The following is a 23,375-nucleotide window of genomic DNA, read 5'->3' on the forward strand; positions in this document are numbered from 1 at the left end:
ATTGTAAAAAAATGCGTAGAGGCATAGTCTGGGACACTACAAAAATAACGGCATGCTTCTTTTACTTAAAATAAAGGAAATGTTAGTGAAAAACACAGGCAAAGTTGACCCCTAAAAAAAATACATTTTTAAAAACATTGCCAAAGTCACATCAAACAAGTAAAACTTCTCACCCACACAGAAAAAAAAAATCATGGTAATATTACATCTGGGAAGGGGTACATCTTTTATGTCAGAAAAAAGGTGTAATTTTACCTCTGGAAATGTGTAATTTTACCACTTTTCTGTTGTAATGTCACTTTTTCAGTCTAAATTGAGGTAAAATTACATCATAAAAGAGGTAATATTCAACCTTCCAAAATTAAAGCTTCCAAATTTACATTATTTTTTCCTGTGCATGAATATCCTAAAATTTTAAGAATTCTTCATTCCAATGCTTTTTAAAGATCAAAAATTGGTTGAAAAATGGATTTTTGGTCATTTTTTAAATCGAAGCCCAGCTAAAGGCGGGGTTGGGTAGTAGAGGGTTAAATATAGGTAAGCTTTCACAAATGCCGGAGTTGATTTTTGTCATTTTGACATGTCATTTTGGATTATTTGACCATATATATTACCTTTTAATGAACTGAATTCATCAAGTAAATAAAAATAGAGTTTAACGATTACTTATCAATATTTATTTCGACAAAAGCATAACAATTTTCTTCAATCTCGAGATGCACCAATAATCGTTAGTATAAACATGAAAATATTAATGATATCTAGATAAAGATTCAACGCAGCAAAGATGTACTCCTCGGGACTAATGCTGTACTTGTGTTTTCCACCCATCATCAGCTGAGTGTCGTAAACCAAGTAAAAGCTAAACAACAACGCCCCCAAGCTGGCATAAACCAGAGTGATAGTTTTTCCGGGGAAGAAAATGGCAATCAGCCCGAACAGCATCAGCACCAACGCCGCCACGAACAACATGCCCCCCATCACGGTGAAGTCCCACTTGGTCTGGAACGCAAACAGGGTCAACCCGAGGCAAACCGCTGCCGTGATTCCCACCGCCAACAGAACTTCCTGCGAGCTGAACCTGGCCGTGGTAACGCCCATCAGGAAGGACATCGCCAGCGTGAACAGGCCCAAAAAGATAAAGTTCATCGGAGACTTCCGTCGGACGCTGTCACAGCACGCCATTGAGATCATCGTGACGAGCATCACGCCGAATGCGATCCAGAACACTTCCGGATGACGTTGGACCCACACCTTGGTCGGCTCGTGGTACATAAACAGACAGATGAAGCCGAGCGTGATGCCGAGTTGAACCATCAGTATGGAGTACACTTTTCGGATGAATCCCTTCCGGATGGATTGATCGGTGAAGTCGAATCCGCATGCGTCGGGATCTTCCGGGTCGCTGCCCATCGAGAGAGCGCCCGTATTTCCGGCGTACGGTTGACTCTGGGGGTATCCGTAGAAGCCTGACTGGGGTTGTTGGAAGGTTGGTTGGGGTGGGTACCCTGGCTGGGGTGGATAACCTGGCTGAGGTGGATAACCTGGCTGAGGTGGGTATCCTGGTTGTTGCTGGGAGTATGGAGGCTGATTTGGGAATCCGTAACCTGGTTGTGCCATTGTTCTGCAGGATCTGAAAATAAAATAAAAACGTTGTTATCAGTTATGGAATCCGTCGATGGTGTCCGTGCTCAAATGACTTCAAATGACTGAGATCAATGAGGGAAAACGGTTGCTATCTGGTCGTGTTAGGGGGAGAGGGGGTAATATGCACCCCCGGGGCAAAATGCACCCCTTGCTTTTCTCGGTATTTGGAAGAATTTTCCGGGAAAAAATCATAGAAATTGGAAGCTTAACATTGCTAAACCATGCTGGTAAAATTTGAGCATCGTAGTATAAAAACAGCTTAAGTTATTTGCAAAACTTTAAAATGTTGTGTTTTCATCTAATTATCATTGAACTTTCATTATGATTTTTGGACAGAATAAAAAGCATTTATTGATATTGTAAGTGTTGAGGTATATAGTTTGTTCCATAATCTTCATTATTCTGTAGATAGATGAGTTCAAAAACATCAAAAAATGCATTTTCAATTAAATTTTCTGCAAAAAGCGTGGTCGGGGCAAAATGCACCGCTGTGAAGCTCCTTTGTAAAAACAGCGGTGTCATCTAGTGGTGACTAGTGAAAACTGCTTTTACCCGGTGCATTTTGCCCCATGTTGTGGTGCATTTTGCCCCGTTGTTGTAGTGCATTTTGCCCCAATGTTGCGGTGCATATTGCCCCGCATGGTTGTTTGAAATGAATCAAAAATGTTTTTAGAAATTTGATATTTTCGAACATTTTTGAGGTTGTTTAAGACTTTTTTCACATGGATGATGAAGAATAATAGTTGTTTTAGAACATCGAACAAAATTCTTCCACAGTAATGCTGAAATGGTTGAGAAATCACAGTTTTCCCTTAGGGGGTGCATATTACCCCCTCTCCCCCTAAGTGTTTTCATGACTCTTTTGAAAGAACTTGTACTTTGAAATTATTTCTCCACTTCATCATTAAAAAACTTTGAGATATCTTAAAATCGTGCGTTCATTCATTTAAATTCTTTTAAAAATATCAAAATCAGATATCGATGGATGAAAATTGGTATAAAAGGATTTCAATTACCATTCCAAATCAGGCTTACTTATCGATAATTTTAACTCAATAAGCTTAAAACATAGAAACAAGGTTTCAATATGTTTGGCTAAGAAACGCTCAAGATTGGAAACAAATTATAGACAAATAAATATGTGTGAAGCATTATAATAATTTCACAAACTCACGCAACTTGATTTAAATTTTTCTCTAACCGGTAGACAAATACTCCTTAATTTTAAACGTGTGTGCCTTTTTTATGATTTAATCAAATAAATCAAAAGAAATAAGTTACAACAAAACATTCAGGATTTGTTTGTTTGTTTTTTATTTGGAGGTGGGGAAAAGCCCCTTTGAGCGGTGTCAGAGGACACTCTCTCAGAGCAAGTATATTAGGAAGCAGAGGCTCTTGATACGAAACGAGAATTAAACATAGAAATCATTTTTTTAAACATTGTCAGCGTCACATTCCACAACTATCTTTTAAACAATATTTTTAGAAAATGAATTTGCAGTTTTCAAAGATTTCACCCATCTATATTGGATTTTAACATCAATAATAATTTTAAAGTGTGTTTTAAGCAAAACACTGTAAACGGGATTTGAACCACAAGCAGATGAGTAATGTTTTAGATTTTTCCTAGTAAATAAAATAATCACTTTATTTAATCAAGTAATTCTTTTATCGATTCGGTAACACTTGCTTTTATCACGTTTTGTTATCTTGAAAATGGACTTTATAGCAACATAACATTTTGTTGGTGTACAAAAATAAATAAAAATTTTCACAATTCTTTGAAAGATTACTGTTGATTTGTGACGGTTTTAAACAAATTAGTCATTGTTTTTATTTCCTGTATTTTTGAGTGCTACTTACCAAACCTCTTGTATTGATGATGTACCAACTTATAGTTATCTATATGGTCCCAAGCAAACTTTCTGCAACAATTACGTTTATCAAAATGCACACCTTGGCTTCCTTTTACGGGTTACCTACAAAATGAGACACTTCAGTCCTTCTGTTCTAGAAACTACGATAAGAGATCAACAGCTGCTTTGATCTTGCAAATTAGAAAATCTCGAGCACTTTTTTCGGTAAAAATCATAAACTCAACTGAATCTATCACGATAAGTTTTTAATACAAACCTATGTTGAAGACTCTTAAGGTAAAAACAAGATTGTCCGTCCGACGCAGTGGTGAACGCAGAACGCTGTGCCAGTTCGATTTTTTCATCAACTGTCAGTCGAACAATCTGCAGGGGTTGCTTTGTTCAATGGTCGATGACTGGCAGGCTATGATGACAGGCGCAAAATTTTGCGTTTACGTTCAGGCCTGACGGACAATCTTTTTTTGAATTAAATATACTTTATTGAATCTTTCTTATAATAATTACATTTGGTTTACATAATAAGTGGTCAGCTGTGGCTCTTCAGCTTTAGTTTGCTTTTCGTGATTTAAACACTGTTCATATTCATAACTTTAAAAGTATATGATTTATCATTTTTGTAACACTAGGTACAATGAAGAAAAAAAAAAATTAAGAAAACATAACCTAACCTAAAACTAACTTAATCTTACCATAAACTAAACCAATCCTTGAATCAAGGGGTATTCAGATATAGCACATTTTTCCCTGAATTTCAAACATTTTTCTTGAATCTTCTGATCCAACATTTTAACTTCTGCTAATTCATGAACCTCACTTGATCTTGTCCAGCCAGGAACATTCAAAACCATTTTGAGTACCTTGTTTTGGACACGCTGGAGCTTCAATTTATGAGTTCTAGCGCAACACTCCCAAATAGGTACTGCATACTCAATAACGGGGTAAATTATTTGTTTGTAAACTGCTAACTTATTTTTCAAAGATAGCTTTGATTTTCTGTTAATTAAAGGATACAAACACCTGATGAGAATGCTGCACTTGTTCAATATTTTATCTACATGCTGCCGAAACAAAAGTTTCGAGTCAAGTATGAGACCTAAATAGACAACTTCCTTTGACCAGGGTATCGAAACATCATTCATTTTAATCAAAACATCATCCTTTGGGACAAATCTGGCCGATTTGGAAAGTGGAAAAATGATGGTTTGAGTTTTGGCTGCATTTATGCGAATTTTCCAGTCGCCAAAGTATTCGGAAAGAACGTCAAGACCCTTCTGAAGACGGCCGACTAAATATCTGGTTATTTTACCCTTATAAATAACGGCAGTGTCATCAGCAAAAAGTGACAACACACCATTACCAGGAAGAGTAGGCAAATCAGATGTAAAAATATTGTACAGAAGTGGGCCAAGAATACTTCCTTGGGGAACCCCAGCATCAATGTTGAATAATCCAGAAGCAATCCCATTCAGAAAAACCCTGAACGATCTCTCCGAAAGATAGTGCTGGATAATTTTGATAAGATACATTGGAAAACCGTATAAATACAGTTTATGTATCAAACCATCATGCCAAACATTGTCAAAAGCCTTCTCAACATCCAACAAAGCCATAGCAGTTGATTTAGACTCAAGCTTGTTCTGCTTGATGATTTTAGTTACTCTCGTAAGCTGATGAACAGTATTATGTCCCTTGCGGAAGCCAAACTGCTCGTTTAAAATTATATTATTATCGTTGGTAAAATCCAAAAGCCTTGAATAGATGACCTTCTCAAAGAGTTTGGACAGACTACTCAAAAGACTAATGGGACGATAACTTGTTGGCGATGTTGGATCTTTTTGAGGCTTCAAAATTGGTATGACTTTGCCCAGCTTCCAATTGGCAGGGAAGTAACCAAGTTGCAAACATTTATTGAAAATATTGGCTAGATGTTGAAAGAACTGATCACTCTGTTTTTTCAACACTAGATTAAAAATGTTATCAAAGCCAGGAGCTTTCATATTTTTCATTTGTTTAACTGCAACTTTGACTTCCTCACCAGAAACATGGGAATCTGCAGGAAATTCAAAGGTAGAGTCATTGATTGTTGAAATACTATTGGCAACTGATGTTTCTTTACGGCTGGTCATGGAAGCGCCAAGATTATGTGAACTAACAAAATGAAGCCCAAGTGCATTTGCCTTTTCCTCGGATGTAATCAAAGGAGAATCCTCAACAATAAGAGGAGGAATAGGCTTTGGTTTGTTTTTAAGAACTTTTGAAAGTTTCCAAAATGGTTTTGAATAATTCCCAAGCTGGCTTACATGTTTTGAAAATTCTTGATTTCTGATATTGTCAAGTCGGTCTTGTATGATTTTGTTCAAATTGTTAACTGAAATCTTTTTGTCATAGTCCCCAGTCCGTTGATATTGTCTCCTATAAACATTCCTAAGTCTAATCAAGTGTTTAGTATCTACGTCAATATCAGTTACCTTAAAATTAACAGGAACCTCCCGAACGTTGGCAGCCTCTGCTTGGTTGATAGCCTGCTGGATCACCTCCAGCGAACGATCAATATCAGCAGAAGTTTCCGGGTGTTGATCATAGTCGATGTTGCTGTCTACCACTTGTTGAAACTGCTGCCAGTCAACGTTGTGGTAATCTTTCCGGGTTGGTTGCCGCTGCGGAGTAACGGAAGCTCCAACCTCCACAACCACCGGATAGTGATCAGAACTCAACTCTTCAAACACCTCAGGATGAGCCACGTTCTCAGCCATATTGGTAATGAAGAAATCGATGATTGAGTGATTCCCAGACCGAGCCACCCTCGTTGGACGATCCGGACTCACAACGTTGTAGTATCCGTTTTGCAGATCGTTGTGCAGAATCACTCCGTTCCGATTCCTCCTGCTGTTGCCCCAAACTTCATGCTTCGCGTTGAGGTCACCAGCGATGATGTACTTTGCGCTCCGCCGTGTCAGCTTCTGGATATCGCCCTTCAGTTTTGCTGCTGAACCATCTCTGGCATTCACCTGACGTGGGCAGTATGCAGCAATGAAGAGTACTGGGCCAACCGAAGTGGGAATTTCCACTCCAACGGCCTCGATGATGTCCAGCTTAAAGTGTGGCAGCCGGCGTGGCTTGAGATCACGATGAACAGCGACAAGCACACCTCCTCCTCCAGACGTGGTCCTGTCGAGCTGCGTCGCAATCTTGTAGTTTTGCAGATAAACTTTTTCACCGGGCTTCAGATGAGTTTCCGTGATGGCAGCTACCTCGATCTCCTTCTCGCGAAGAAAATCCACCAGCTCTAAGTTCTTCCTCCTAATGGAGCAAGCGTTCCAATTCAGCAGCTTGAGGGACCTACGATCCATACTGGATGACGAACGAGGTCAGCACTTCAATCTGCTGGGTCTTGGTTTTGCATCCACGCAGTGCAGCGGACATCTGTTTGAAAATATTGAGGAGTTCGGTTGAGGTGTAAAGATCATTACCATTTTCCTCAACTGCTGGTTCTTGGGTTGGTCTTGGCTCCTGGCTGAAGCCCGGTGGTGGCGGTCTCGGCTCCTGGCTGGAACCCGGCCGTGGATGATTCATCTCAGCTCTCTTCCTGGGATCCAACGGCAACGGTGCCAAGTTCGGGACCTGGCGTCGCGGTTGAAGAGGTGGAAAATTTTGCTCCACCAGGGCTGGAGGAGTTCTACGACGCTGAGGCTGATTCTTCGTCGATGCTTGCTGCCGAATTTTCACAAACTCAGCTCTCTTGGGGCACTTTCGGTCGGTTGACGAGTGCTCACCGTTGCAGTTGAGGCACTTCACCAGCGAATCTTGGATGCACTGGGATGTGATGTGTGCATCGGTACCACATTTGGCGCAACGACGCTTCAGGTGGCAGTTCTTACCTCCGTGCCCGAAGCCCAGGCAGTTGAAGCATTGTGTGACGTCACGATGCACTGGTCGGTATCGCTCCCACGACACGATAATGTTGAAAACCGCTCGAATTGCCTTCAGCTCAGGAAGCGTCGTCGATCCCTTAGCCAAATGCAGCAGGTAGAGCTGGTCACGGTACTTGATGTCTTTGTTGCGTCGGCTCATTTTGTGCACGGCCAACACATCCAGTTTCAAAACTTTTAGCTCGGCAGCTAATTCCTCCACTGGCATGTCGTACAGACCTCTGACGACGATTTTGTACGGCTTATCCATGACGACATCATGGGTAAAGTACTCCGCCTCGTTTTCGGTCAAGTAATCCTTGACCAGTTGATAGTGCTGCCTGGATTGCACCAGCACCTTAAATCCGTCCTGACACAGACGAATGTTGCCTTGGACTTTCCCAGAATTGATGAGTTCAACCAGCCCCGCTCGAAAGTCGATCGTTGCTGCTGATTGCCGCACATAAAAAGGAGGCAGTTTCTCCTTTCGCTGTTTTACTTCATTCTCCTTTGCTTCCGCTACCTGGTCCTCGTCAGGCAGTCCAGCAAACTTGTTGTTCTTCAAAAGCTGCTCCTCGTGGGACGAAGAGTTCTCCTCCTCCTCATCCATGGGTACAGTACCGTCGCTCTTTTTCGTCTTTTTGCTGTTCGATGTCACTTCCAAAAGCACCTTCCTTTTGGAAATCCCCGGTTTTTGGCCATCAGTTGAGGCCTCAACCTTCCTTTTGGAAATTCCCACTTTTTTGCCTGCTTGAGCCGCAGGTAGGGCAATATTGCCGGCGTTTTGCGCCGGGACGCGACGAGTCATGTTGATTCAGACAACCTTCACCAACGAATGCTCGGATAACAATGACGGACAATCTTGTTCTTACCTTTACTCGTAAATATGTATCACAAAGTTAATTACCATCAGTTCAAAACCGAACTAGCCGGTAAAATTCCGTCTACCACAATGAATCACAAAAACAGGCATGAAAAATGCAGAGGTATCACACCTGCCATATGCGATATCTTATCAGCTAACTAATTTCTCAGCCGGTGAGTCAAAACGTAGATTTCGCAAACGACGTAAACGACTAACTGCGAGTGTTGATTTTTGGTATGTTTCATATCTTGAAAAAAAATCGAACCTAATTTAATCCCATTACGTTTGTCAAAAAATCCCCCAAAACTCGTATCAAATCGCTGCACTGATAAGTGTACAAAATGAAGTACTGGATACCGATATCGGGCGGAAGGTTATTCCAGGTGTGTCCGTTGGCCGTTGAGGTTGGTTTGGAGAAATTTTTAAGGAAGCAGCAAGGTTTTTTTTGCAATGGGTGAGTAATAATTGGTGCACTGTTGAAGTTTCTGTTTCTAAAGTGTTGTCCGTCCAGAAAAGGGACCACCGAGCTATGAACAGGCTCATGCGCCAGCTCCCGCGGCCTATCCTCATCCTGTTCAGCAAGCTCCGACTAGTTTTCAAAACCGTAAGATCAGAACACGTAACGGTCAAAGCTCAAATTGGTCATTTTTGCACTTCTTCCCCAGAAACTACCGTGATCGTTACGAGCGCCCAGGTCGGTCCAGATCCAACGACCCTGATGTGCCCGTCGTGTCGAGCCACCATCGTGACCAGGTTGGAGTACGAAACAACCACCCGGACCCACGTTTGCGCAGCGATTCTGTGTCTGTTTATCTGCTGGCCCTGCGTCTGCATACCGTACTGTTCGACGTCGTGCCGAGACGCGAACCACTACTGCCCCAACTGTGGCTCCTACATCGGAACATATCGCAAGTAGACACAGCTCTCGAAAGCTCGTTCTACCACAGTTGAGCTACGCGCGAATGCTTTCATCGACCCAAGTTCCAGCGTAGCAAACAGTAACGTAGATGTTGTCCGTAGGCGTAACGCCTCAGCTGTTCGTAACCGTAACGTGTCTGCAGTGTAGTGGATTAGATCATAACCTCAATTTTGTACTGTACACATGTGTGCAGCATAGAGTGAGCGGAACGGGGGGGGGGGAACGTTAGTGGACGGCCATGAGCATAAATTAAATCGAACTTTCCAGCACGACTTAGGGATGGCCTCCCCACCTTAAAAAGAAGAGAAATAACCCACGCACATGAAGAACAAACATGGATTGGGCAACATTCGACAACGATTCAAAGTGGCTTATACTAAGAAAAACACACGAAAAAAAATGCGTGCGTAGCCCCGGCGGTCCAGCAGAGGAAGGTGATGAAAAAAGAGAGAAGTTTGTTTGAAAAATATATTTTATCGAGGTCGAAGCAGTTCAGTGGCTTAGAGACTTAGAGGTTTTTTTTGTGGAAACACCAGATAGAGTAAACAGACACACACAAAAACGCGAGGAATAAAGCGAACGTTGCAGCGCGATAGCAAGGCAAGAGGAGTTTGGATTTAAGTTAGGTACACACGCGCGCAGATACGATGAAATTGTCTTACTCTTGCTTGTAAAATAAATATGGCTTAAATTAATGGAACAATATGGCTATTGCAGCAGCAGAAGCCGCCAGCAGTGTTTAATGTGGCGGCTTAGATTTACATGTTTAATCGTTTATAAGAGGTAGTTGAAATAAAGGTGAATAATAAAACAAATAGATTTTTACTCCAAATTTTCGTTACAAATTTTCTCCACCCGATTCACTGTTGATGAAATAACTCACAAGATGAACTTTTTTAAGACCAGGTGACGAATGACCACATTAAAGTTAAAATTAACATAATTTAAGAAAACAACAACTTTTAAAGTTCTCTTAAGACAGCTAAAATTAATAATTTCTTATTGATAATTTAAAAAAAACCATAAATAAAATTTCTAAGCAATATCAAATTATACAAAAAATAGATTTGCCCATTCTAGATTGGTGTTTTATTAATTCGAGAGTTGTTTTTACGATAAGTCTCAGGTTTTTTGAAGTTACTAAGTGTTAACTAAAATCGAATAAAATCAGTACATGCACCGAATCGGTGGATAAGCTTCCAAATAATATTAAAAAAAAACTATTTAAGCTTCACCTTAAAACAAATTCAATCAACAATTATTTAAAATAAAACAATATCCAGAATCCACCTAAAAAGCGATTTTTATGAAAAAGAATCAGTTTGGTGGAGGCAACAACGGTTTTTTTTTCAAATTTCCCATTTGGTTTGTCTTTTTACATGCAATTTTATCTTTAGTTTATTTGTTGTTGTCATAGTTTCAGGCCTAAGCCGTATACAAAAGTAAGATTGGGATGGTTTAAAAATTGATGGTTGAATATAACTTTTTTTTACGAACTTTTACCTATGTTAATGTGTAAAAAGTGAAATTCTTTAGAAAATTATGAATGTTTTACCAGTTCCATATATTTTTGACAAAAAATCCTTCATGGAAGATTTTTTTATTTTTTACGTGTATGTCCCATAACTTTAACCAAAGTTGGGACCAAAAAAAGAAAATGGTTTAATCATTTAATTGGAAAAATGTTGCAAAATTCATTATGCACTAGAAATGCTGTCTTACAATTATTATTCTTCCAAAAGTTATTTGTTTACACAAAAATGAACTTTTGCGGTATTGTGTATCTTAACTTCATAAAAAAATCAAGATTTCAATTAATTGCACGTAAATTTCCATTACAATTTGGAAGTTTTTCGAAAAAAAAAACTTTAAAGGCGTTACACGTTGCAAACGTTTAACAATTGGAAACAAATGGAGATTTAATGCAGCAAGATACGGTTTATCTAAATAATGTAATTAAATCATGCAAGTCATAAGCTTCAAAGTGAAATTTGTAAGCTGAGCAATGCTCCACAAAAACCAGGAATGTATTTTATTCATATTTTTTTGATTTGGTTCAAACTTTTTGGGGTCTTTCCCTGTGACCAAAAAAGCCATTTGGTGTCATTGGATCACCCATACAAGGCTCCATACAATTTTTACAGCTGAGCAGTTCTCTACGAAATCGATATTTTTTTTTAAATTTAATTTTTGTATTTTTTAATCCAGCTGAAACTTTTTTGGTGCCTTCGTTATGCCCAAAGAAGCCTTTTTGCATCATTAGGTTGTCCATGTAAATTTCCATACAAATTTGGCAGCTGTCCATACAAAAATGATATATGAACATTCAAAAATCTGTATCTTTTGAAGGATTGATTTGGTGTCTTCGGCAAAGTTGTAGGTATGGATATGGACTACACTGAAAAAAATGGTACACAGTAAAAAAATTGGTGATTTTTAAATGAACTTTTCTCACATAAACTTGATTTGCAAAAAAAACTTTATTTAATTTTTTTTTATTTTTTCATATATGATTTTGCGTAATATTCAATGTTTGGCCCTTTTGAAATGTTAGTCTTGATTTGAAAATTTTGAAACTATTGTTTCCGAAAAGATCAGAAAATATCACGAATGTTTTATATTTTAACATTGTAAATCGGATCATTAGTTACTGAGATATCGACGTTAGAAAATGGTGGGTTGTTTGGGTGAGACTTAGAAAACATCAATTTTCCTGCTTTTTTAAACCTTTGCATGGCAATATCTCAGCAACTAGAGGTCGTATCAACAAAATTCAAAAAAGCAAAGTATTGAGAATTTTCTCAGCTTTTCAAAAATATTTTTTTTAAAGTGAACAAGCATGTGCACTAGTTTAAAAAATGGAAAACTGCGACTATTTTCAAAAAAGTTACCTAACAATGACTATAACTTGAAAACGCTGCACTCTATCAAAATTTCACTAAAGTACTTTTTGATTGCAAATTTAATTTTACATCGAAAAATGAAGTTGAAAAATGTTTGCGACCAAGATTTCGCTTTTTTGAAAAAATCAGCATTGATTCAAAAATTCATAACTCAGTCAAAAAATTTTTGCACAACGTGAAAATTTCCTAAAAGTTGGCATTTTATTTCCCTAAAACATATAAAAAAATAGTGTTTTTTTGCAAATCAAGTTTTAGTAAGAAAAAGTTAAATTAAAAATCAGCAATTTTTACCGTGTATCATTTTTTTTTCAGTGTAGTCCTTATCCATGCCTACAACTTTGCCGAAGACACCAAATCGATCAAAAAATTCCTTCAAAAAACACAGATTTTTGAAATTTCATATACATCATTTTTGTATGGACAGCTGCCAAATTTGTATGGAAATTTAGAATCTATGACATTTCCCCGAAACCCACATTCCCGAAGAGACATTTCCCCGAATGCCACATCTCCGAAAAGACACTTTCCCGAAATGTCATTTACCTGAAAATCATTTCCCCGAATGATCCATTTCCCCGAACGGCTACATCCCCGAATGGCGACTTCCCCTAAAAACCATTTTCCCGAATGGCCACTTCCCCTAATTTTCCACATCCCTGAAAATCATTTTCCCGAATGACCATAATCCCGAACGGCCATTTCCCCGAACGCCACTTCCCCGAACCCGGTCAGGCGGGTATGGCCGTCGGGTTCGGGGAAGTAGCGATCAATAAAGTATCATGTCCACAATAGAGCTTTATGACGTTTCGCGTACGCACACTAGTGCACGTACGTACGTACGTACACGCAATACAAACGAACGTAGATTACTCTATTGAACGTTCAAAAAATTCCGAGCTTCACTTGAATCTTGAATATTCAAATTGATGTAAGTGCGACAACTGGCCAAAGGGATTTCAGGTCAGAACGTGTTTGACACACGTTCAGGCCCGACTGCCGCAAAAATTTGTAATTGTTACTCGGGACCTTGGCAACCAAAATCAGCTGTCGAGCTTAAGTATAGCCCCTAAACTACTTTAAAGTGATTTAGTAATTTTAAATCTAAAATGGCGGTGATGAAATATTCAAAAAATGCTTTTTGTAATTCAATAATCAACTGTTTAGATTTGATTAAAAGTGTTGGTCAAATCAAAAAATCAAACCATCCACATTAACGACCCCCGGGTCTTTTGTGGTCTCTATTGCAAGTTTCTGCTCGAACCTAGGAGTCCGAAGGCTTGAATGGGGAGAGCACCCAAACCTCTTTCTACTCCAAGGAACCTTCTACCCCAGTGTTTGAACTGACGACCTTTGGATTGCGAGTCCAACCGCCGCCAGCGATTCCACCGGAGTAGGCTAAAAGTGTTGGTCGCAGAACTCGAATTGGACGTAAAAAAATAAAAAATAATTGTTTAAAGCCTTCATCCAGCCAAAATTCATAAAGACTATCGTTGCTGTTCTATCCTTACCACGTAGATACCGTTTTGGAAAATTGTCCTTTGCTGAAAATGGCCGCTACAAAAAAAAATCTTTTTTTATGGAACGTGGATGATCTCAATACCCCGCACTCTTGAAGTGTCCGCGTGGTTTATTAATGGCCTTCTACGGTTATTTGTTTTTTTTTTAATCTTACAAAACACGTAGGAGAATTTAATATTAACGTCATACTTTTATAAAAAAAATCCCTAAATAACAATTTAGTTTATATCTAGGTCATCATTCGGAAAAAATGATTTTTTGGTGAAGTAACCATTCGGGTATATGTAAATTCGGGAAAACGGCAGTTCGGTAAAATGGCCATTCAGGTAAATGACATTCGGGGATATGGAATTTTCGGGAAAATGATTTTCGGGGATGTGGAATTTTCGGGAAAATGATTTTCGGGGATGTGGAATTTTCGGGAAAATGATTTTCGGGGAAGTGGCACTTTCGGGGAAATGATTTTCGGGGATGTGGAATTTTCGGGGAAATGATTTTCGGGGATATGGGATTCGGGAAAGTGGGATTCGGGGATAAGGGATAAAACCGGAAATTTATATGGACAAACTAATGATGCAAAATGGCTTCTTTGGGCATACCGAAGGCACCATAAAAGTTTCAGCCGGATTAAAAAATACAAAAAAATCGAATTAAAGAAATCTGAGAGCTCAGCTGTTCATACAAAAATGGTACATAATAGTCGAAAATCTGTAACAGTAAAAGGAATTTTCTTATTGATTTGGTGTCTTCGGCAATGTGGTAGATATTGATGACAGCTATTAAAAAATAGGTGCACAGATTTTTTTTCAATATATGTTTCAGGGGAAAAACGTAACTTTTGTGTGGAAAAATAAATAACAAAATTAATTAAATAACAGAAGTACTTCCATTTTTAATGTTTAATTAAATTTGCAATCGAAAAGTACTTTACAAATTGTTTGATAAAGTGCACCTTATCTAAGATATAACCACTTCAATTTTAATTTTACATGAAAAAATCTCGTTTTTCCATTTTTCAAAAAAGGTGTCCATGATTTTTCATTCCTGAAAATATGTTTCGAAAAGTTTTGAAAAGTTTTCAAGTCTCATCCAAACAACTCCACATTTTCTAATGCCAATATCTCAGCAGCTAATGGTCCAATTGTTCAATGTTCCTAATTCCAAATTTATCCAAAAAAAATTTCTACAGATATTTCAGTACCATGGGGTCTGGTCATGTAGGCTAAGGGTTGAAAGCCTTATTTTTACATTTGTTTACAAAAAAAAGACAGAGTAAATTGAGAAATACTCTACATTTTGTAGAAAAAATACTTACACTTTCCAAAATCTCTAGTACAGTCCAGACTCGGTTATCGGAAGTTCTGAAAAAAAAAAACATTTTGTGTAGTTAATAAAAAAACATTTTTTTAATTTTTCAACAATCAATGATATAAACTTATGTTTTTTTTTTCGAACTAATTCATCGTGATGATAAACTTCAGAAACATCGAAAAGTTGCTGGTAAATTACTTTTAAAACTACCCAATTCAAAATAAATTTAAATAAATTAACATTTCATCACAATTACGCAAGTTAAGAAAAAAGAAGATGGTCTATTTTCATTATTGGGTAAGATTAATACAAACAATCAAAATCTCAATAGCTGTGTATGCTTTTTCCTATTTTTCACAAGTTACTTCGTCTATGCTTGCACGTGATTTCAAAAATTTAAACCCAAAAACGATAATGGAGCGTTGAAACCCTTTTTTTTTCACCGCTTATTCCAAACTGATAAACATTGATTAGCCACACGCACCCCAGAAGTACCCCTTCGAATTGATCCCACGTAGATGCACCCGCGCGCCGTGATTTTTCGCTAGCCAGCAATCATGCCTTCCCTCCCTTTCAGCGTGCCAAATTTAGGCTACCCAAAAAAAACCCTCTCTCCAAAAACAGTAACTTCCGATTAAAATGAACTTTTGCACGCACACCGTCCCCCATTGCGTCCCTCCCTTAAGGGGGAGCACATTTTAGTTCTTTTCGTGTTTTTTTTTTATTCTTCTTTTTTTCATTCTGGATCAATAATTGAAACTTTTTCCTCGTGAAAATTGGGGTGGTGCGCCGGCGCACAACATTCCCCGCACGTTGGATCCTGCGGCCGGCTCTGACTTCCGTTCCACATTTGACGGTTTGATGGTGTTTGTGTGTGAGCACACTTTCGTTCTGGTTCGGAAAATCGATGTAAAATTGCGCAATCTTGGAGAGAGCGCGGGGTCATCCTTCCGCTCCAGAAAATTTTCCTTTTTGTAACAAAGCTTTCGGTCGGAAAATCGTCACACTAATACTGTGGCAGAGGTGCTGCCTTTGGTGGTGGTAGTGGTGAGGCGAGGGGAAAATGAGAGCTTTCGTGGTGACGATGAGTTGACGATTTTCCACACCCGAAGGGGGAGGGGATGGTTTCGTGTTATATAACCGTTTCCCCGAACACAAACGCAAACTCGGCAAATGTGTTTGTGTGGGAGAATCGACCAATTACTTGCGTTTGTATGGGTGTGGTTCATTAAACGAACGCAGAGGGGATTATCAAGCAAACACAAAGAAGAAGCAGAAAAAGTAATCTGGAAGTTGGAGTCGTCACCCATCCAAAGTTGACCTAGATTCAACGACCGCATCGTCGTACACCCCCAAGGATAGGGTGGTGGGTGGTGTTGTGAGGGTTGTAGTGGTGGGGTAGCGACAATTGGACGACGACAAGGACTAATATTGTTCCTCTGTTATCACCACACCCCGCACCGCTATCAGAGCAGAAGATTGGCAGCTTTTTCTTCTGGTTCAGGGAAATTCATTAATTTTTATGAAAATAGTAACGAAAGCCAAAAAATTGCACTTCCAGCAAATCATTTCCAAAAGCGTACAAAATTCAAATAAAATTCAACGAACCCAATACCATTCAAATTCTGTCCCCGTTAAATAAATAATTGTTTTTGGTTTACACTCTTAGGAGCAAGAAAACGAACAGCAGAAGCTTTTTCTTGTTTGCTAGTGCTTTACAATGTGTACACTTTCGTATTTGTTCCCCGCCCGAAGGACGAACGGGCTTGGGAATGGTGTTTCGAGAGCAATCGATTTTGTGGAGGAATATTTAACGAAAAAAAATCTAGTCAGATTGGTTACTACACGAACAATGTTGGCATGATGAATTAATAAGTACATTGAGGAATATTTAACATCTGTTGAAAGTTAAGAAGGGTAGTTGAAAGAAAGTAATTCAAACAGCTGAATGTAAAAATATCATGCTTTGGTCAATTAACTTTATTTTGGAAAATTGACATATCATTGCATTTTTTTATTAGTACGAAAAATTGTCAATAGATTCCTTATTGCTAGGCTTAGTGATTTTTCACGCAAAAAAAAATGCAATTTTCACGGGTATCACTATCCGAAAACACAAAATTTCACGGAGCGTGAAAATGCTAAAATAACATATGAAATCTTATGTTAATCAACCGGTAAATTTTTGAAATCTACTGTATGTAAAAATAGTAGTTTATGCAACAAGTTGCAAAAAGAGGATTTTTTCAGCACGAGTCGTACATTTATCTAACGAGGTTCACCGAGTTAGATAAATACGACGAGTGATGAAAAATCAAGTTTTGCAACGAGTTCCTACAACGTTTTTTGCAATTCCGAAAAACACCCTTTGGACAGAATTATAGGACAAATGTCCATGCATTGAGTTAATGAATCGTACAAATCAAAAAAAAATGTTGAAAAGTATAACTATTCCTAACAAGTGCTGAAAAGTTCAACTTTTCAGCATCCATTTCAGTGCTGAAAAGTAGAACTTTTCAGCATTTGTTTTGAAAAGTGTTACTATTCGATTCTGTTATTTTTGGTACAGAAAAGTAGGCTGTTTCGTCGTTCAAGAATGACAGGAAAAGGAAGTAGTTTCACGACGGAATTGCAAAAATGTATTTACACCCCTTGGGCACAATGCACATTTTGTGATGAAACATGTAAACAATTTAGAGAAAAGATGATTTAGCATAGCATTGGTGTCTACCCGTAGCTGCTACTTCGTTATTGACCAGGACCCCCAAACATTGCTCCGTGGACCACAGATGAAAAGTTGGAACCAATCATCACCCCTTCGCAATTTTAAAAGGTCCCTATCGTGCTGATCAATACCGACGCCGGCCACGACCAGTGGTAAGACACGGGGAAGTGGATGGGAATGTTAGCCGATACTTGAGTGATGGGACCGCTAAATCAGCTGCGTCTCCGACAAAGTATCACATGAGTTTTGAGGGGTTAGTAAGATGGGTATGAGGTCAGGATTCACTGTGGTAGGTGATGCGACCATGAGCAATTTGTTTATCGGTTGAAATTTTGAAAATCTTAGGCAGCCGGCTGCGGAAAGATACCTATCTAGGGATTTAAATATAGTATTAATTCGACCGCGATTCTCCAGAAATTCTCCGTCGGCGTGCCTTCCGATCAACGGTGATGTAGGAAGGGCTTCATTCATTAAAATTATTTTATATCATAAGCCTTAAAATATATTCGTCGACGTGCCTTCCGATCCTCGATGATATGGAAAGGACTTAATCCAGCAATACGACTTGCTTGTCTCAAAAAACAAAAATCGGATCATTTCTATCGAAAACTATATAAAGAGAACAAAAATAAAATTCATCGGCCAATGAACGCGCGAACTGAAAACAAATGAAAAAAGAAGAAGAAGAAATCCAATCACCCCATGTACACAAATAGCGACACAAAAGAGATGGAAAATAACACGAAAAAACAGGACTGCGCGTCCCCACAAGCACCGCACTACTGATACCATTATTTAATTATAATGACCAATCACCCCTGCACTCGAACAGCGACACAAAAGAGATGGAAAATAACACGAAAAAACAGGATTGCGCGTCCCCACAAGCACCGCACTACTGATACCATTATTTAATTATAATGACCAATCACCCCTGCACTCGAACAGCGACACAAAAGTGATGGAAAATAACACGAAAAACAGGACTGCGCGTCCCCACAAGCACCGCACTACTGATACCATTATTTAATTATAATGACCAATCACCCCTGCACTCGAACAGCGACACAAAAGTGATGGAAAATAACACGAAAAACAGGACTGCGCGTCCCCACAAGCACCGCACTACTGATACCATTATTTAATTATAATGACCAATCACCCCTGCACTCGAACAGCGACACAAAAGAGATGGAAAATAACACGAAAAAACAGGACTGCACGTCCCCACAAGCACCGCACTACTCACAGTTTAGAGAAAAGATGATTTATATAAAAAGTTATATAACAAATACTACACCCAAAACTGGGCAGCGGTTGTCCGAGAGAATAATGGCCTCGAGACGAAAGAATAGTGGTACCATTTACGGACACAGAGAACACAGCTCGAGATGGGCGAAAGAATTATCCTCTCGAGGTTCATTTGCCAAAAAAGTTCATCCGTCAAAACAAAATGCCAAAAGTGTCGACGATGGGAATCGAATCGTAGACCGTTGACATACTAACCCAATGACTTAACTGCCTCGGCCACCACAGCTTGGTGGCTTAGGAGTGGTCAGATGTCGATGTATGACATTTGTTGGAGATTTATTGTATCAATTAACGAATGAACTCATTTTTTATGGTGGTGTGAGTTGGTAGAATTATTCTCTCGATTTTGGCGCTGAGCCCTCAATAAATTTTAAGGGAACGATTCTCTCGACTCGGAATTTTGGGTGTAGAGCAGACAATAACACAACATTTAATCGTAATTCTAAAAGTAGTAGGGGGAGAGGGGGTAATATGCACCCGGGGCAAAATGCACCCCTTGTTTTTCTCGGTATTTTGTAGAATTTTCCGGGAAAAAATAGAAATTGGAAGCTTAACAGTGTGAACCATGCTGGAAAAGTTTGAGCATCGTAGTGTTAAAATAGCTTATGTTACTTGAAAACTTCAAAATAATGTGTTTTCATCTAATTAACATTGAACTTTCATCATTATTTTTGGACAATATCAAAAGCATCTATTGATATTCTAAGTGTTGAAGTATATAGTTTTTTTTAATCATCATTATTTTTTAGATTGATGAGTACAAAAACATCAAAAAATGCATTTTTTATTAAATTTTCTGCAAAAAGCATGGTCGGGGCAAAATGCACCACTGTGAAGCTCCTTTGTAAAAACAGCGGTGTCATCTAGTGGTGACTAGTGAAAACTGCTTTAATCCAGTGCGTTTTGCACCATTGTTGCGGTGCATATTGCCCCGCATAAGTTTTTTAATAAAATCTTAAACAATTGAAAATAGTAAGAAAAAGTAAAAATAAGTAACTGTGCCAATTTTGAGCTAAATTGGTTAAGATTTATGGGTTGCTATTGATCGTGGATGTTTCTTTATGGAAAAAAAAAAACTCGCAAATTTATAAGGAGAAAAGCACGAATATCAAAATCACACTAACAAGTATTGCTAAATGAGATTCTTATATCAATTTTTATGACATTCAACTTTGTCCTAGACCGCAAATCGATACGAGTTATTAGCCGTTTAGTACACGTTTTTGCATGATTTTTTTTTTCACCATCTTTAACGATCTATAGCGACTCTTAAATTTTAACCGCTTAAGCTCAAAATTGGCACAGTTACTTATTGTTGCCCAAGAAATCGAGTCAGGGAGTATCTCTGGTATCGATTTTTTTAATTGCTACCCTGAAGCACAAACATGACGGATAGTAGCAACAATATTATGTGCAGCGATTTTTAACAGCAACTTTTCACCAACTACTTCACTTACCTAAAATCAAATTGAGACGTTATATGCAGCTAACTTTAACCACCTGTTTTCTTGAATAAACTCTTCGCAATGAACCGCACAAAAAAATAACCGACACCGTTTCTATCGATCTCACTTTTTTTCTGCACCAACTGCAATGAATGTTACAAATTGTTGTGAACCAGAAAGTGCTGCGATGCCAGGTATTGAGTCAAGATATTGTCAACAAATAAGGTGTTTCTTGTATATCGTTACACTTGAAATAACGAAGAGTGACTAACGAGGACGGCCCGAAACTTCCCCGATAAGAATTTTCTCGCACAGCTGGTCCAAGTTTTTTCTGCTAAGTGGTGAGTCTCGTAAAACCTTTTGTTGCGAAATTCCCACACTACCGGGCTTCGTTACGTCAGTGTGACTAATTTAAATCCCACGCTCTATGGGGTGGCTTTTTGTTTGCACATTCTACCAAAGTATTGATTAGTAAATCTAGATTATTCTTGAATATTCAGGAATCAATTGAGTACTTACCAACCGTGAATTTCGTACACCAACTACTAACGCTTGCTGTAATGTCTCTTATGTGTGACACACCTGGCGTCTCCATGGTGATTAGTGATCCACCATAAAAGGGGCTCCACCACGTGTGGCGTGTCATCGGAACAGGGTGCACCAACGTTAAGGGAATTTGGGGTTTTAGTGGGAAAGTCTGCCCGGAAGGGGTGGCAAAAGTTTGTGAATTTTTCATGTGTCGCGCGCGTTCGCTGAGTTCATATGATGACGCATAATTAACATGTTTTGCCTCTCCGGGGACTTGACGTGTCAATCAACCTGGTCTTTTAGGCTCGGGATTGATATGTTTTTTTTTCGAACGTGCGTGTTTGTCCATGTGTGGGGCTAATAAATTCCAACTGTCAGTGAGATGGGAAAAATTATGATTGCAGGTTTAAACAAAGTATCTCGGGGAGCACACTGGAGTCGAAAGGGTTTAGGAGACAAATCGATTAGTTTTGCTTCAGCGTTGCATGATTATTTGAGAGTAAATTCTTTGTATCGATAACACCGACCAACACTATTTCTGTGCAGTCTCAACTCGAGGGGAAGCATGAAGTTTGAAGTCGCCAAAGACAAGAGTACTTTGGATTTTTCAAAAATATTTAGACAGGGCCGAATGGTTTTTCTCCAAAGTAAACTAATAACGCTGTTCGCTACTCCCACATATTGCATGCAATTATTGCTTGTATGCAACAGCAAAAAATCGCCCAAACAAACTTTGGAGTTGTCTAAATATTTTTGAAAAATTCAAAGTGCTTGTGTTTCTGCGGACCCCAAACCTCATGCTTCCCCTGGATTTGAGCCTGTGCAGTTCTTTTTGTCTTTTTTTTGTAGGTCAGTGTAATCCATGAGAAATTGGTACAAAATTATATGATGCTGCTTAAACATAATAACATAATATGGGTCATTCCATCTGAAGCGGAACAGCATTTGAAAATTACCATCTCCGATTCTGCTCAAATTTGGCAGAGCTGTTGAGACTATCAAAACATGCAAAAATCCCGAATTTCATCCAAATCGGACCACCCCCTCCAGTTTTGTACCCTCCCAAAAAATCGACTTTTTGGCGATTTTTGAGCGAAACCCCTATCTTAATCAAAATTTGGATTAAAATAATTGTTCTACCTGTATTGCGCAATTGAAAACTTTAAATGGCCGTATCTCAAAACAGCCCTATTTATTTTTTGAACTTGACCTCACCATCGTATTCCCCGTCCAATTTTACATAAGAATCACTTATCGACAGAAAGGAATATGTTTCGTTCCAGAGATATCGAATTTTAAAGTTTTAAGTATTTGAGATTACCTAAATTAGCTACACTCGCCGCATATGCTAGAAGCACCTGGGCGTGCTGATCAATAATTACTACCTGGTGTTCTGTAAGATGAATTATTTTTATAATTTTATACGATTTTGAGATAATCAATACCTTGAACAATCTATTTTTTGTTTAAGGACTATTTATTGGGTAATTTTGAATGCACTGTTTTTCCTGATCTCAGTGACATTGAACCATATTAGGTAAAATTTGAACTTTTAATATTTATTTGCAAATGCTACAACGTTTTTACACACAATTAAAAAAAATACATTTTTCTATTGTTTTCATATTTTTCCTAATTCCTTATTTCTTCCCACTTTATCAAATTATTTCATTTATTTGACGCAAGAACAAATGTAGAGCTTGGATGTAGTAGATGAAATAATTCTCATGGGTTCTAGAGCCTTTGCCATGAAAGGTTGAGCATGATCATATTAAACCGATTTTTATATTGTGAGCCAGTTTCATCTGAATAATTGATGTTTTTTTTTCAATTCTGGTACATTTAATTTCAAAAACAAACCATATACTTCTGATACACGTGGACAGCAGCTGTATCGTCTTCCAAGATTTCGAAATGATTGACAAAAAAAGAAAGACGGTGTCGAAATCAACGCCACTTAATTTGATCTTAATCAGATAATAAATCCGATTAATCTTTGTGATTTTCTTACATTTTTCAGTTTTATACTTTCCAGAAATCCTCTTGCTTAATCATGCTTCACGAAAGTTTTCAAAAAAAAAATCAAACCATCCACATTAACGACCCCCGGGTCTTTTGTGGTCTCTATTGCAAGTTTCTGCTCGAACCTAGGAGTCCGAAGGCTTGAATGGGGAGAGCACCCAAACCTCTTTCTACTCCAAGGAACCTTCCACTCCAGTGTTTGAACTGACGACCTTTGGATTGCGAGTCCAACCGCCGCCAGCGATTCCACCGGAGTAGGCTTGGTTTGGTGTGTTGTTTGTACTTATGGCATGGAGACGACTCCTACATCTGGAATGACTTAACGGCCTAACAACCAAGGCCGGGACCGACATTTTACTTCCTCATCCGATGGAAGGTTGCAGCAGATGGGAATCG

General features: G+C 38.6%; 2 protein-coding genes across 6 annotated transcripts; one reads left to right on the forward strand and one right to left on the reverse strand.

The window, feature by feature from the left end:
• Positions 1-654: 654 nt before the first annotated feature.
• Positions 655-20,753, reverse strand: LOC120423140 (protein lifeguard 1-like). 5 transcript variants are annotated; one of them, XM_052708893.1, is made up of 3 exons: positions 20,442-20,753; positions 14,953-14,998; positions 655-1,633 (listed from the first exon to the last, which is right to left on the reverse strand). In XM_052708893.1, exon 3 carries the CDS (start codon positions 1,618-1,620, stop codon positions 706-708), a length of 915 nt encoding a protein of 304 aa, XP_052564853.1. In that variant the 5' UTR covers positions 1,621-1,633; positions 14,953-14,998; positions 20,442-20,753; the 3' UTR covers positions 655-705. The 5 variants fall into 5 exon arrangements, with proteins under 5 accessions (XP_052564853.1, XP_052564851.1, XP_052564850.1 ...); XM_052708891.1 differs by lacking the exon at positions 14,953-14,998 and adding an exon at positions 3,511-3,626 and having other exon boundaries at positions 20,442-20,752; XM_052708890.1 differs by lacking the exon at positions 20,442-20,753 and adding an exon at positions 3,511-3,626 and having other exon boundaries at positions 14,953-14,971.
• Positions 8,614-10,035, forward strand: LOC120423136 (lipopolysaccharide-induced tumor necrosis factor-alpha factor homolog). Its single transcript, XM_039586815.2, has 3 exons — positions 8,614-8,751; positions 8,809-8,901; positions 8,963-10,035. The coding sequence occupies exons 1-3, from the start codon at positions 8,748-8,750 to the stop codon at positions 9,211-9,213; spliced, it is 348 nt and encodes a 115-aa protein (XP_039442749.1). The 5' UTR covers positions 8,614-8,747; the 3' UTR covers positions 9,214-10,035.
• Positions 20,754-23,375: the final 2,622 nt, after the last annotated feature.

This window comes from Culex pipiens, chromosome 2 (genome assembly GCF_016801865.2).
Source record: "Culex pipiens pallens isolate TS chromosome 2, TS_CPP_V2, whole genome shotgun sequence".
NCBI classification, from domain to species: domain Eukaryota; kingdom Metazoa; phylum Arthropoda; class Insecta; order Diptera; family Culicidae; genus Culex; species Culex pipiens.

Bases quoted from the DNA above. Each gene is read 5' to 3' on its own strand.
- LOC120423140 (XM_052708893.1), bottom strand. From the start codon at position 1,620: ATGGCACAACCAGGTTACGGATTCCCAAATCAGCCTCCATACTCCCAG.
- LOC120423136 (XM_039586815.2), top strand. The intron at 8,902-8,962 runs GTAAGATCAGAA...CTTCTTCCCCAG, and splicing joins TCCGACTAGTTTTCAAAACC to AAACTACCGTGATCGTTACG.